We start from the raw sequence: 16,462 nt of genomic DNA, 5'->3' as shown, positions 1-16,462 counted from the left end.
TTACTCCTGAGAATGGCCCATGGACTTTCAAATTTGGCACACTTGAATACGTTAACTATATGTGGCTTGCATAATGTCATGATTTTGAGTCTTCCGGACAATGTTCTGGATTATTACATATTGTCCATTGTAATTTATGCATTGTACCATGACTATGATTGAATGAGTCATGTTTTCGTTCATCAAACACTGCTTCATTGCAGGTTGCAATTTGCTTTAGCACCTTATTTTGGTGATTGTCAAGCTGTCGGGGCCTTGATCTGGAGCCCTGATCATTGTCCATTGCAACATGCAATTTGCACTAGCATGCTGCACTCTACGGTGACAATGATGGAATGTTTTCTGTCCTGAAGTACTCAATGCATGGCTCATTCCAACTTGCAATCCATACGTGGGAACTAGACACTGCCTGCATTCATTTTACATTGTCGCGCTGCCGAGGATATGTTTTGGCCCATGGAGCATTGCTCATCACAATACACTTTTTTGCATTATAATGTTGGACTTTACGGGGTAACGATCGAACGATTTCTGTCCCGGAGTATTGCACATTGTTCCATGAGAAATATACAAATGTGCAGGGATCACCTAATAAACAATGTGGTATTGATTCACATCGGCTGAGAGGCAAATTAATGCCAGACTGTTTTCAATGCGCATGGATAAAATGAGCAATCTTGCTCATGCGTGTGGTGTAATGCATATTAGAATTTTCTAAAGGTGCACTAGATAATGAATAAATGTTCTATGCATTTTTATAGTATAGTTGTGTTTGTGTGGAATGAGGATCAAAGACATGGCTACCTATATGCGGTGCAAAGTCTAAGATGGCCGACACAATTACTAGATTTAATGATAGTTGGCATATGGTGTCTTGGAAGATCAAACACAACCGATGGGCAATATATTTTGGACCAATGTTTGCTTCACTTGATGCTGGGTCCTTCTGCCATGCCACTCCCTTTGTTCCTTATTTTATTTTATTGTGCTCTCACTGGAGATTGGGTAATGTGAACAAGCAACAGGTTTGTTGCGATATGCGTAGTTGTTGCGATGCTGCCATACCTTGGTTCCACTTTGGGATTCTGAGATTTTATTAAATAAAGCATTTGTTCATTTTGCTATCCGGACTCTGGCCAATCTTTGTGCAAGATAGCCTTGTGGGAGTGTGACTCAATTGCTGGTGGCTTCACAGGCTGAAAGAATGTGTGTGTGTGTGTGTATAAATATATATATATATATATATATATATATATATATATATATGAGAGATATATATATATATTCAGATGGCAGGTGGCATATGCATTGAAAATGCTTTTTGTAGCCTTGAAATCAGCCATGGTGGGTCTTTGAACCACGCTCTACAGGCCTCAACCCCATTATGAAAAGCAACCTGGAAAGTTGTAATGTTTGTAGACAATCGTCAAATGAAAGTAGAGAACTTAATGAACGTGCAGTAAAAATCTGAACATGGCCTCTAAGAGTAGAACTAGGGGAGACACTGCCTTTTGGTCAATGGATAAGATGACCCAAAGCTACTATAAGAGAATACTAAAGTGAATGCAGTTTTCCAAAATGCAAATTCCAGTTTTCCAAATTTTTCAAATTCAAATGATAACTGCTCTAATATTAGTGAGGATTCCTACCCGGACAACAGGGATTATTCAAACAGCATGTGAATCCATGAAAGGTCCAATGCTGGTCAAAAATAGCATTAAGGACATCTATCAATTTGTAATAAAAATGCAAGTTCTGCGTGGTGAAAGGGTAGACATTTATCAATTGTGAGAGTAGCACTGTAAAAGGGGAGTGGGCTCCTTTTAATCATTATGTAAATTAAGTCCAAAATAAAAGTGACTTCCCTATAAAAGAAATGCAAGGGCACAAGTAAGTACAACCAAACTTAGGGGTAGGCTGAAATGCAGTAAATAGGCCTTACAGCATGCTTTTTCAGAAAACGTATGCTAGCTTTTTTTTATTAATCTGCAACAAAGCCGCAGTGGCTGGTAACACATCGCAGGTCCCACGATCCCAGGCTGGTAAGGTAAGAAGCAAACAATAGTTATTTTTTTGAGGTCACAAATGAGAACCCATGGGTCTACCGACAGGCAAGGAGGGCATAACCTTTTTATAATTAACAAAACGTGAATTTTAGATGTAGTCAAAAGAACCACAGCAGTTTCAAATTGCCCCTTAGTACGCTTTGCCTGGAAAGAAGGTCGACGAGTTCCTAATATGCAACATTTGTACAGCAGTATGTCTGTGGTTCAAGGATCTGACAGTGCCATGGTAAAGACCGTTTCTCATGAGAACGTAGATGTGATGACCGGGACAGAAGAATAAAATTCTGCTGGTCATCTCAAATGTTTCAATGAATTGTCATTATAATGTGTGAAGTTGGGGTTGGATTCTGACACCACAAATTATAACGAAGGGCGGTGTGGGAAGGTTTGTGGACCCAATTACAGAACGTAATGTAGGTTTTTATAAAAGAGTATAATGTGCAAGCACCAATTAGCTGTGGGTGGGGAGATTTTTTTCATGTTGCAAAGTTACTAATGTTCATTAGCTCAATTGTTATAAAAGGCTTAGATTTAGGGGCGTTTCTTTGACAGCGCCTTTTCATACAGTTCTGTTCCGCCATCTGTTTGACTATAGCTGGCCAGCTGTGCCTGGGCCCAGAATAAACCTACGTTACTTCTTGCCTGCGTACACTCCTTTTTTGACTACTTTTGTAATTTTCTATTGGTGAGTCCCGAGGCGACCCCGACACAAATTCAAGCAGAGTCTGTCCCCAACAAAGCCAGGATGTCAAGCACCTACCTGAAGCTCAACCAACAAAGACCAAATTCATTCTCCTAGGAAATCCCAACAAGTATGATAAAGTCCAGAATTGGCTGACTGACATGAAGCTTGTTGTATTCATGCTTTATCATCCAGCGCAAAATCTCTCTGCCTTACCATCAACTGTGACCACTCATTCAAAACACACACCACCAAGACCACCAAATCCGCATGGTACCAGCTTGTGCTCCTCTGCAACGTCAAGCCTTTAGACCCCGCCAAAGCTTCACAGTTGTCCAAGCCCTAGCCATTTCCCACCAGGATGGTGGCAATGTTCTACTTTTAGAAGTCCCAGATGCCACCTTGGTACCACCAAAAACCATGAAGCACACTGACAGACGCCACATTAGAGGACTAATACAATTCAACCATCATCCTCATCCATGCTTATCTAGTCCTGGTTTTTTCTTTGCATTCTGGGACTTGTAGTCAGAGTTTTATAATGGGAAAAGTGGAACTGCAAATCCCAGAATTCAAAGAAAAAAACAGGACTGGATAAAACCCTACAAATTGGAATGGGTCATGTTGGCAAGTATGAAAGAGGTGGTGGAAGCCTCTTTACACTGCTCTGATTGCACTCCACAGTGCAAACATAGTAAACGTCCCCTGCCATTTATGCATGACAGGCAGCTTTTACAGTGATTTCCTACGGAAACCGCCTGCTTTTTGGTGCTGCCAAAAGAAGGTGGTTTCCATTGGAAATAAGTGGTTTCACACCAGCATGAAAATCTTCTGCTGGAGTAAAACCAATTTGTCTTTGAAGGCAGAGGGTAAACGGGAGTCAGAAACAACTCCTGATCCGCCCCCGCCGTCCATATTCAAAAACAATGAAAATCCCCTGAAGCGTGAATGGAGGTCTTAAGACAGGCGTAACTGTTACGTCTGTCTTTAGCCCCTCGTTTACGCTACAGGGACTTGGAAAATGAGCCCCCCTGACCTCCCGAGGAACAGCCTTAGAGCTTAGGACTTTTTCTTCAATATAAGTTCCAGTATTATTCCTCTGTGACAGCCTCCTGTATCTGACCTACCACAACGTCCAGCATCCTGGGCCACTGTGTCCCCTCTATGTACAGCACTCCATTGCATCCTAGCTGCACCTGACCTTCATAAATCCCATACATACCTACATGCAATACAGCACCAAAGCAAAAGGTGAGAGCACCTTCACGCTCCCTCCCAATGAATAATGGCAGCCGCTTTACAGGCTACCCAAAGGATCAGTGGCATGTCAGCTGCTCCTGCTGCGCCCCTCAACCCATATGTATAAGACCTCTAAGTTTCCATCCCATAAGGGTCTGTCATTAATTGACTGCTTACGCTTCTGCCTTGTGTGCGGCTGTATGTATGCTTATGTTACCCTTTATAGTCATGCCTTTATACAAGGATATCAGTTTGTGCATGGTTTCATGAGATTGCATGCGTCTCTTTTTGGGTGTCTTTATGTGTGCCTACGGTGAGAGTAGATGGGCATATCATGACAACACAAGGGATGGAGGGGCATGTGTGGTGTAGGTATTGGGGTTTAACTTTTCCGCTGCTGGCCTATATGGCAGGTCAGACATGGTTCAAACTGTTTAAAGTAAAGAAAATGCCTCACCTAACACTATTGCTACGATGAAGGTTTCCTATTCTAGAAAATAACAAAGGAGTGCCCATCAGCATATTTTAAGCAAATCAAAACCGACCCTCTGTTCAGACCTATGCTATGGTAGTAACTGGCCTTTCCACTAATAACACAACAACAAAACTTAAGCTAGAGAAGTGTTGTTTACTCCCCCTTCTTTGGTTTGTGCTGGCTGGTGAATGACCTCCCTCCCCAAAATGTCTCTTGAAATGTTCCTCTAGAGTTCTCAGGCTTTCACCTGCTCGTACAGTTCAAAAATAAGTTCCAATACAAACAAAAAGGATGACCTCCTGCACCCCTCCAAGAAGTATGGATTAACTGCAAAAGTTCAAAACCACCTTCCTTAGGTCTGCTATTTGGAGTTGCAAGCGTTTCAAGAGTTCAAATGATCTCTTCCCCACCCCTTAAGGGAGTACCGAGAGTCCTGCAGGTGAAATGTTTTTGGTGTCTTGTTTGGACAGGTAGACTCTAGCTATGGTCTGCTTTGCTCTGGTTCTCCATCCTCTCACCCTCTTCGAGGCTTTGGTTTGAGGGCCTGATGGGTCCTTGCCTCTCGGTTTGTTGTCCTTTCTGAACCCGCTCAAGGTTTTCAGTTCTTGTCTGCTTTCTAGTGAACCCTCTTGAGGTTTCAGTTTCACCTTCACCCCCTTTGGGGGTTTCATTTCTCTTCTGGTATCCCCTTCTATGGTATGGGCACTTGTCCCCCCCACCACCTCCTTGGGTAATTTCTTTAGGTCCCACTTCCTCAAAGGGTATTCAAATCTTGTTGGAATTATCATTGGCCTCAAGCCCAGGGACCGTATCTCTCCAGCCCTGAAATCTCTCCACTGGCTCCCAGTGGCTGCAAGGATCAAGGTCAAGACCCTCTGCAGTGTCCACAAGGCTTTCTGGTGCCAGAGGCCCGCATTACATCCAAATCTATCTTCTTCAATAACTTTGTTCTCGAGCCCTTCGCACAGCTAACTCAAACTCTCTGAGGGGCAGACGCTTCGCCAGGCAGAGGGTGGGGGGTAGTGCCTCCCTCTGGAATGGCCTCTCTACCCATCTCAAACTTGAGCCGGACCACCTGAATTTCTGGAAACAGCTCATGACCTTCCATTTCTCCTCTGCTTTCTTTCTCTCCCTCCCCTGCTAACCTTTCTACCTACTGCGCTGACTGGTTGCCTGGCTACCCTCAGAGTCTCTCTCTCTCTCTCTCTCTCTCTCTCTCTCTCTCTATCTCTCTCTCTCTCTCTCTCTCTCTCTCTCTCTCTCTCTCTCTCTCAGAGCCTCCTCCATGATCAGTCTCCCATGCACTGCCTCCGGGCCTAACGTGCACTTAGGGGCTCTAAGTGTAACCTCTGCAGTCCCCTGCCTCCCTGCGCTTACTCAGAGCCGAGCTGCCCTGGATGCACTTACTAGAGCAATGCTGTCATGATTGCACTCCTCCTTCCCTCTCCCTGGCACTTCGCCCTCTCTCTTCCCCCTGCACTTTGCATTGACGCACTTGCACGATCTGAATGACACATGGCCTAGTACGATTGTTTGTCTTGTCCTCCCTCCATCTTCCCTCCCTTATCTTGTTGCGCCTAGAAACACTTGTGTATAGGCACATTATAAATGACATATCATGTAATTTACCCTGTTTGAGTCTGGTTGTCTCAGGTCCCTGATATCCCCACTGGGACATTTGGTTACTTTCCACTGCGTCGGTTTCATTCCCCTTTGGTATGCTACAGAGCTCAGCCACCCTCCTCGGCGTATACCACGTTCCTGTGTCTCTGGAGTGTTCGTCAGGGAAGGTGCTTCTTTCTCTGGTTAGGAGTTGAGATTCAAATGCGCCCAGTTGCCACGTTGGCAGCGGTTCAGTCTCCTTCCACTGGACTCCTCAGAGGTTGGAAGTCACAGCCCTCCTTGGCTCGGTGACGTTCAGTGGGCTCTCCGCTCACCACTGAGACTGATTGCAAAACCTTTGCAAGCTCCTGATTTCGAGGTATTGCCACTTATTTCTTACTCGACTAGCATATATTCAAATATGGTCGCTGTGTATGCTCGAGGCTCCCAAGAGCCTGGCCTGACCGTAGCTGCAAGCTGATTGGCCTTTATCGTTTATATCCATATCCGCCCACGACCGGAGGCGGAAGCCGGCCACCTGATCCTAGGCCGTCACAAGGGCCTGTCTGTGGCTATCCGCGGCGGGCAGCCGGCGCTCTGTGCATCTAGCTACAGCTCACGGTAAGCACCATCTATATTCCTTGCTACTACCCTGACCTCGCATATGAGAGTCTGCACACGCACTGTGCCTCACTATACGTTTCTACATTCCTAAATGCACGTCCTTTGCCGTCAAAACATTTTGCTTCTCCGAGCTGTAAACTAAGACCCAACGAAACTCTCCATTGGTCAGCGCTCATGATGACTATGCCTGAAATTAACACTTTTATCAGCCACCTGACTTAACACTCTCCTCAGCTGGAGGTTTACTATGGTCTGACTGCATACTGTAGCACTGTCCGCCCTGCTAACTGTTAGGAGTCCTATTCTCCTAAGCTCCTACTGTATTCATCTTATGCCCACTGACCTAGCGTACTGCCTATTGTGTGCCCATTGAACATTGGTCAAAAAGAGGTGATCGTTGAAGAGATGAAGAGAATGAACTGACCTAATAAAATAGAAGTAGCTGGATGGCGTGGATGTTGGGAACAAACTCAAGTCTTAAGTCTATGAACGAGTGAAATCCAAGAAGGGATGGGAAGGACTGATGTCCTGTGCAGCTCATCTATTGAAGCAAGAATATGTGCAAGAGGTGCAGAGTGTGAACGATGGATGTTTGAAGTCATGGGCCAAACATGCCCAACTACTGACATTGGTAGAAGATTAATCCGGTCCAATGGTTGTGATCCCATTTGTGAATGACACATTGTGCTTCCGAAGACATGGAAAGAATCATGTGGCAGATAACAGTGATTGTAAAACTATAGTTGATGTTACTAGGATGGGAGCAGGGACAGCCGTCCTGATGGATCGATATTGGGCTTGTGGGCCTACATGAAGCTTCCCAAGGATTGGGGAGGAACGTGTTCCTTGGTGCTCATTCATGTTCCAGCACTAGCGATTCCTCAGAGTGACATGAACATTGGAGAATTTCCAAAGGCAGATGCTCATTGGAGAAAAAGAAGAACGCTTGAATTCCTCAATCGAAACCAGAAGAGAGAATGATTTCTCAGCTAAGTCAATAGAGCGTTTGACACAATTCCTTATGAGCATAGGCTATTCAGCAAGACTGGTTCAATATTTACAACCATCTTCATGCCTGGGATCCAGGCAATGGCCAATGCCAAATGGTTGCAAATTACCAGATGGGAGCTTCTGCAGACAATCACCAACACCATAAAGTGATTTGATGCTATCAAGGAAGAGCTGAGGGCCATACGACTAATGGCCCTACAGAACAGATATGTCCTTGACATGATCACAGCGATGGAAGGAGTTTGCTCCAAAATCAGGCCATCATGTTGCACATTAAACCTTCTCAAGACGACGAGAATGGGACCTTGACAGAGGCTATAACGTTGCTAACTAACCTGCATAACCAGATGGAAGAAGAGAGAGAGGACATAATAGAGGACAGCTGGTTTGCTTCCATATTCTCATGGATTCCGCAATGGATGGCAAACATCTTCATGTGTCTTGCAGCAATATTGGTCATGGTGATGTTTGGATTCTGTGTAATTAAGATAATTACACAGTGTAAGAAGACAGCAAAGAAAGCAGTAGGAATCAAGATTATGATCGATGTCGAATCAGGGTTTGGACCCAAGGAGTAAACTGATGAAGTAAAACAAATGCATAGAGGCCAGCATTGTAGAACCTGAAGGAACAAAGTTCTGTATCCAAGGAATCATAAGAAGTACGTGGGACAATAGGTCTATTGTAATCCGAATGGACAGTGCAACGTCAAATCAGCCGGCACATTGGGGGGGAGGGGGATGATAAATATCTGGCCTCCAAAGAAGCACTTCGTCAAGAGAAAATATCAAGATGTGGAGACCATTGAAATGGTGGTCGATGACTCGACCAGAGGGTGGAGTGTAAAGGAGCAGCTGCATGCCTCTGCAGTAAATCCCGCCCCCCTACCTCTTGTATGTTGGAAGCCTGCGATTGTGCCATGCTTGACACCAGCAGTTGTAACCATAATACCCACTGAGAAAACCCTATCAAATGTATTCCTGAATTGACGATAATTTGAGGGAGGAACTCCTTGAAGGAATATGAAAACGAGTGAGGGTGAGCTGGTGACGTCACGAGAGACTAGTGTGACGCACTGAGAAAACTGGCTGAAGAGAATATATGGACCTTATAGAAACTGATGACGAAGTTAAGAATCGAGTAAGCTTTCATATACGAAGAGAAGATTGCACGTGTGTGACGCACTACAGAAAATGCAAGCCAGTAAATAACTGTACAGACGCTGTAACGCAAGTAGACGAACAAGTCACTTTCTTACCTGGTAACGTTCTTTCGATGGGATGGTCCGACGACGTATTCCATATCTATGACAGGTAATCAGCACAGCTGTGGTGATTACCTGTCATAGATATGGAATACATCGGAGGACCCAATCCCCTAGAATAAATGATTATAGAAGCTGGCTATACGTAGTGAATAGACTGCAGGCGAAGCCGCCAATTATATAGAAGCTGGACATCGGTGTCATGAATTTAGTAAGCCCGGACCCATGGAGAGGAAAGGCAGAGAGCTGTGCCGCAGCAAGAATTAGCTGAAAATCGTAGACTAGGATGGAGAGGCTGTTTGGCCTGATATCAAAGTTGAAGCAGCCAAGGCCGGTTATCTATTCTCAAAGTCAGTGAACGTGAGAAGCTGAACCATACCTTGTTAAGGTACGAGGAAAGAACACCAAGCGTGCCGCGTTTTATTCATTTAAGACATTTAAATGCTGCAAAATTGACTAAAATCATGGTCTCCTGTCACGTGAGCCAAGGATGGAAAAGAGAGTTGGGCGTGGAGTCCTAGAACTAAGATAGTGTGTGCTCGCACTCCCTTATATTCCCAGAGATAAGAATACACTGCAAAGCCAAGTTCAAAGACAATCTTCATGACAGAAGGCATGGGTGATGAGATGTTGGCCTAATTGGGAGGGGAGGTAAACTCAAGTCCACCTCCTGGCACCTGGGTCTGAACCTCCGTGCTGCTAAATGAACCAAATGTTCCAGAAACGGCACGAGCATGCAAACCAATTGTAGAGGGCCAATGATGTATTATGTACTTAACAGTGTTGAAGATTATATGTTTTATAGGTAGGCATAAATTGTCCACCTGACAGTAGATAGCCAATCACAAGCCCACCCCTAATCGAAAGTATACTTCGATGTCCCCCCCTTGAGCCTATCACACCGCTCGTAGGCTTTGCTCATTTGCCACGTAGTATGATGTCAGGTCTGATGTATTTTTTGTATAAAAGGCTGTTTCTGTGAAATGTATTCAGAGCTCGAGCGAACATCTGTTGATGTCCGTTGTAATTCCCCGTTTTAGATCATTGTTAATAAAACAGCAACCTTTGCCATCTTCCTGAGTTGGTTTGATTATTTGGTGTCAAAGTTATTCTGCATCCCCATCCATTGCATGCATGATACCCAAAGGGCTCCACGTTCACTGCATCTTTGACTCTTCTGAAAAAAAGGCTTCAGGAACATTAGGCGTCTCAAATTTCAAACCAAAAGGAGGGGTGTCCTGCTCAGAAGCCTTGATGATGTTGACAGCTTTGCCGTCGTAGACTTTGATGCCGTACCCGACCTAAGACTCGTCGAGGTAATCGAAGGGTGATGGCTAGGCCTCGCCTTCTCTCCAGGTTTCCAGTCTTAGAGGGGTTAACAGTCTTGGGCCCAGGCTTGAGGTCATGCAAGTGGAATCCTTGTTTGACACCTTTTCAGCCTTGCAAGGTTAGACGGGGTCAGCTATTCATCTGCTCTCTCGAAGGAGAGGGAGAAGCCTCCTTCTCAAATACTTTCACCATACAAAGGTGGAAATCCTCCCACTCAGCTGTAGAAGCCGACTTAACTGGACAAACAACCTTTCGAACGGGTGAGGCGTAGGAGGACGAAGAGCTCCATCTGTGATGCCTCTTCTTGGCCGTCTTCCGGCAGGACGACGATGAAGAGTGATGTGATCTACTCCTGGTCCACTAGCACTTCTTAACCCGCTTCCGAGGTGGTGACTCACCAATAGAGCTCTTTTCATCAGAAGACCTCCTTTTTGAAGGAGTTGTCAATGAAGACTTGGAAGCGGACCTACCCACTGCGAGTTTCCCCTTCCTCTCCTTCAGCGTGCCTTTCCCGTCATGGATTCACAGGAGCGGCACTTTTCTGTCTTGTGCTCGATTCCCAAGCACCAGAAACAGATGCAGTGTGGGTCTGTAATGGGCACATTCAACCCACACTCGGCACATCTCTTAAAGCAAGTTTTTGGTATCGACATTTGAAAAACAACCATTGACACGAAGTCAAAGAACTGATCTAAAGCGAACCGTGCAGCGGAAAAACAGCTGAAGTAATGGGCGCAGGGTGTGCTATATATATATATATACACAGTCAGTGACATCATGTACGAGAGGGAACAGAGGCCGTTGAGTCAACGACGCATGGCGCCCTCTGCTGAGAAAAAAGTATTTAAAGTAATGGACGCTGGATGGAAGTTATCAAAGATGAGCAATACGTGGGAGGACACAACCCATGAGAAACCCTTTTTATTGGTTATTGCCATTCAAGCCTTCACAACCTCAAAATGTGTGCAAAGGTGTGCTTCAGTAGCATGTTAACATATTATGAAATGTGAGGTAAAGTCAAGCAGGACAGCTGTATAGACAAATGCTGTATGCATTATGAGTCTGTAGATGTGAAATGGTTACTAGTACATTGGAGTATAGAACAATACTGGCAACCATTGTAGTTTTACCATATGCAAGAGTGTGCTGACATAGTACAACTCCCGACATAACCACTACAAATTCCTGTTGCACAATAATCCTTGCCCCTGTGTTATCTACTTACAATTCCCACTCCCAAGTCTACTGGGCCAGTCCCTAATCTCCACTCTATGAACATTCTGCAACATATGTGTCCTCCAAGGGGATATGCTCCAGGCTGCTGAATCTGCCCTATTCTTACCTGAATGTATTGCTGCTGGGCCAGCTCATTACAATCTTCAATGACTTGCTGCTGTATCAGCCACATTTTCTTCTGCTGTGTCCGCTAGCGGACGGTGCATAATAGGCACTGGGGTGCAGTCCCTCCCATTATGGAGAAGCAGTCACTGATATTCTCCGGAATGTGCATAGGCCGCACAGAGCCATATGCATTACAAAATTCACGTAGTGACTGAAAGAACAGAGGACCTTCAATTGCTCTTGTGGGGCTCCGTCCAACATGGAAGCCTCCATGGCCTCTGTCCCTCAAGGCACGAGGTAGAGTAAGGGAGCCCTGCCTTCAAGAGGCCATGAGGTTGTCAATTTCAATGCTCCCACGTTATCCTTTGGGCTGAGCAGAGTCGGGATTCAGGTAGCTAAGCTATTAAGCAACTTCTCATACCTTCCTGTGGGCAGAAGAGGAGCCATTACGGAGGAGGGGGGAATGTGAAAAATAAGTAAATATTGCAAATAAAGGCAGTGGCTGTGCGAGTCCACGTGTCATGCATGTACTATGAAACAATGTAATGGGCACATGCACCACCAAAAATGTGTTTTTCAGTGGCAATATTGACATTTTAGACAAAGCAGGTATCAACATGTGCTTTATAGGTCAATATGGCTTAAATAGCTGACAGTCCATGTTTTTTCTTTAGACACAGTCGGCTTTAAAATGGGTTGCAAAATGATCAAGTATACTGTTGCTGACCTGGCATCTATCAAGTCCCCTCCAGAACCGATTGTAAGTCCGACTAGGTCGTATTTCTTTTTTACCTAATATGTGAGAAATATGCGATGTAAAAAGCACCATTTCATTTAAAATAATTTTGCGGTGGGAGAATCCCCCCAAAACCCCAAAAGGTTCAGGCTCGCCCGGTTCGTATTCAAGTCAATTATGAGAAAAAATGTACACCCCTCCACGTTCAAAATATAGTACAAGATATTGGCTTTGCAAAGAGGCAATTAGGTTTGGCAATATAACTAGAAAAATGTACACGTACCTGCAGGAACTATCTTCAGGGGTTGAACTTTACTTTTTGACACCAAAGCCTTTGAAGCTGGTGGCGCAGAAACGCTTTTGGAACGAGTAGCTGCTGTATGCACTCCATTTTTCAGACTATTTACACCAGTTGCGGCTATCAGAAAATGGGTGAAAACATACATAGGCATGTATTTATTATTACGAACGCCAAAGTTAATAAAAAAACAAGTAATAATGAAGAATACGATTTTTTAAAGCACACCATCCCATTCACTCAGCTCCAACAGTGATGCTATATTACCCATATTCTGTGGGTACACATTGATAAATCAGTATTTCAATGCACAAGTTAAAATGAATGTGGCTCTCAACTTAAGCAAGTGATTAGCAACCCAAAAACCATGTTCAGCTGCTTATCAGTTACTCCTAAGCAAACGAGTTTGAGTCCTTTCTTCTTCGACAGGAATAATCGTATACAAGTATGGAATTAATTGAGCAACTACTGTATTGAAAAATCACAAACATGTATTCGAGGTTCTACATTTGTTTTTCCTCGTCAGTTTAATAGTGTGCAATTTGTACGTGCACTTTTGCGATTTGTTTTGTCCAATTTTCTCTTTAAATGGGTGTTGCCTCCAACTCCCCTCGTCCCCATCAAGCCACGCTCTCACCTCCTAACCCCATATACACACATTAACATATACATACAAATGTATATGAAGATGTTTGATTTCACGGACATTGAAAAACAAACTTATTATGCACCAAGCCCCATAAAAATGACTCAAGATGGTACATAGGGCGCACCTGGACAGTGATGAACACTTATCCCATGAGAAATTGGATCATGCGCCATGGGCCAGGGCAAGTCACAATTTATTTATGTATTTATTACATTTGTTATACGCCCAGACCCTGACGAAGTCATGTGCAGAACAAATATCCAGTCCGGGATGAAAATAGAAAACCAATAGCCAGCTGAGAGTATCCCTTAAGTAATACACTTGGTGATTAACAGCATCTATCATGCAAGTGTAATAATATCATCGCTTGGCCGTGTAGTGAAACGGGGCTAGGTCAGTGAAAAGAAGAAAGCATGCATCAAAAAGAAGGTTGCCAAATTGAGACTCACTGAAATTGGGGTCAAAAGTAGCAAAAAATAAATCAGGTCAGAAAATAATAAAAATAGAGAAAAATGAATTAACCAACACTTCTCTCTGCGTCAAACATACATTCTAAGGCGAGTTAAAGAAAATGCTGTTGAAAACAGACTTCTGTAACATATCTTCGAAAACCCATATCATTATGCAAACTGTTATGTCCTGTGTCTGTAAATTAACAAAGGGGGTCCTGGGAGCCCCTCTGCCAGACATTAGTCCTGGTTACGAGAGACTTACCCAGAGTCTTTAGCTCACTATCTTTCACAGAGAAGAAATATCCCAAACATATCAGTCTTTGTCCTGCCCTGGGGCAGTCCAGCACCAAAATGCTAGGCAATTCTCCTCTGAACAAGAGTACCAACAGAAACCCCAGACACGTGTTTCGGTATGGTTGGACCTCATCAGTAGGGTGGATCTGTGCCTCTCTAAGAATAGTGAGCAAGGGGTCCACGTCTGGATTACCCTAGTAACTGTTATGTCCTGTGTCTGAAGCCAGCAAATATATCTTACAGAATCCAAATCACAGAAACTGAATTTATTACAGTCATATTTTTCAATCATCATGTATAATAGAAACATTTAAAACATTGAAAATAAACAGATCTTAGAACTTGTTAAATGCTCCTGTAGGGGTGGTGATCTACGAGATTATCCCAGAGGGAAACATTCTGGATTTGTGTGTTGGACACATTTTCTCCAAGAGGAATGAATAAGCAATTTGTTTTTTTGCATTGCTATATTGCATTATTTCTATGATCCTCTTACTGTTTACACAATATTTGATCTGGTATTGAGAATACTGTTCGTTTCATTATGACAAATAATAAGCACTTTTCCTTGCATCGTTACATTTGAAGTATTTACACTGACTGCACTGAGCACTGCTTGTCATTTTCTGGCTGTTGAAATAATGATGGATTAGGGTTTGGAAACACAATAAGTTACTCTTCTGATGTATTGATTAATTATTTTCTTAACCTTTTGCTATTCTCCATTTGCATATTCTTTTTAAGTCTCTACTAACTGTCAAACGCCACTGCGAGATGTCATGACATTTGTCCATAAAACATCTTGCGACAGGTGATTTTTGGTTATGCATTCGCACATTTGATTTGTGCTCCACCGAACGTTGTTTTGCTTTTCTGGTGATCTAACCTACTTCGACACTTAATGGCATTCACTACATTAGATGCATTAAACTGAAACGTCCCAATACACAGTTACTTTACATCTCAGGATATTCTAAAGAAAGTACACAGATTGCAAAGATCTGAAAACTGGAATGTATTGTATTTTGACCCCCAACTCTCTCGGCTATTACCAAAACCTCCCATGATGGGCTTTAGGAGAGATCACAATTTTAGGGATAAACTGCCAAGGCTGAATGTACTTCCGAGAAACAGAGGTTTTGGGCCAAATAGAAAACGGGCATATTCCAACATCTGAACTGCAGCAATTGTAATCAAAGATAATTTTATTCTTCATCCATAATTAGGCAAGAAAATAAGCCTCAAACATTATGCTACCTGCAATACATATGATGTAGTGTATGCTATTAAATGTCCATGCGTAACCAAAAATCACCAGTTGCAAAACATTTTATGGACAAATGTCATACCATCTCACAGATGTGTTTTATGATCTTAGAGGTTTATTAAATGTTTCCCTAGGGGTGGTGCTCCATAGGAGATTGTCCCAGAGGGAAACATTCTGGATTGATAAGTTGGACACTATTTAAGCAAGAGGAATGAATGAGGAATTTTCTCTGCTTTGTGTGACAATATGCGGGAGGATCGATTGGGAGGCACAGCCACTTTAAACCTCAACCCGGTAGGCTGACAGTAGGACCTGAACCTTATGGGACTAAGCTCATAACTAAACCTGTATATTACTGTGAAACATTGGCCCACCCAACGGTTTAGCTACTGAGACAAAGAAGCTCTCGAGAATGCTACAAAAGAGCCGGAAAAATACCAACCTAGGTGTAGTCAATGAAATGGGTGGTACATCAGGGCAGGTCCTACTATATCAGGGCATCAGTAACAAACAAAGGTGGAAGAGTACCAGGAGCAGTACCGATGTGAGTACGGGAGAGAGAGTGAGAAAGATCGAAGAGGTAGAGAGAAAGAGTCCATACTGGAGAGACCGACTCGTGGATGAGAACAGAGACCGAGAAGAAGGCTGAAGTCGAGAGACTGAACGAAAAGGGTTTGGCAATCAAGGCCACGCATATCGCGGAAGGAAGAACAGGACAGCCCAAGAGAGGGACATGGAGGGTGTTGCTCAGGAGAACGTACAAGGATGCCAGCAGATCCCTCAGGTATTGGGAGGAGATGTACAAGCAGAGACTGGAGCATGTGGTCTACTTGGTGGACAGCAGGTGACAATAAGACTGCAACCAAGAACAAGTGGCCTTTTGCTGCAGTGAAACGAATTCCCCTGGTGAGCGGAAAGTGTCTCCTTAGAGGGCCCAACCAAAAGACAAAGTGTATGGCGGTGGCGTGACCTGTAGTGGGTCGATCATCGGATCAGACAACTACGCCAAGACCGCTACCCCAGGCTTGCTGCAGAGAAGTGAGAACGAGCCAGGGACAACTATGGAGTGCTAGTGGCACCCAGGCCAGTGTGAAAAGGCCGGTCGAAGCCTCTATCAATATCAGAGGAACAAG

General features: G+C 43.9%; 1 protein-coding gene across 3 annotated transcripts in view; it reads right to left on the bottom strand.

Moving 5' to 3' along the window:
* MTUS1 (microtubule associated scaffold protein 1) overlaps positions 1–16,462 on the bottom strand; it is a 1,716,559-nt gene that overhangs the window by 686,560 nt on the left and 1,013,537 nt on the right. For all 3 annotated transcript variants that reach the window (XM_069631569.1, XM_069631568.1, XM_069631570.1), the window contains one exon: positions 12,653–12,787. In XM_069631569.1, the coding sequence (XP_069487670.1) occupies positions 12,653–12,787 (135 nt within the window). The remainder of the gene's footprint in view (positions 1–12,652; positions 12,788–16,462) is intronic.

Source organism: Ambystoma mexicanum, chromosome 6q, assembly GCF_040938575.1.
Source record: "Ambystoma mexicanum isolate Mex_15411 chromosome 6q, UKY_AmexF1_1, whole genome shotgun sequence".
NCBI classification, from domain to species: Eukaryota; Metazoa; Chordata; class Amphibia; order Caudata; family Ambystomatidae; genus Ambystoma; species Ambystoma mexicanum.
The sequence above is the reverse complement of the archived record's forward strand: the minus strand, read 5'-3'. Positions and strand labels throughout refer to the sequence as shown.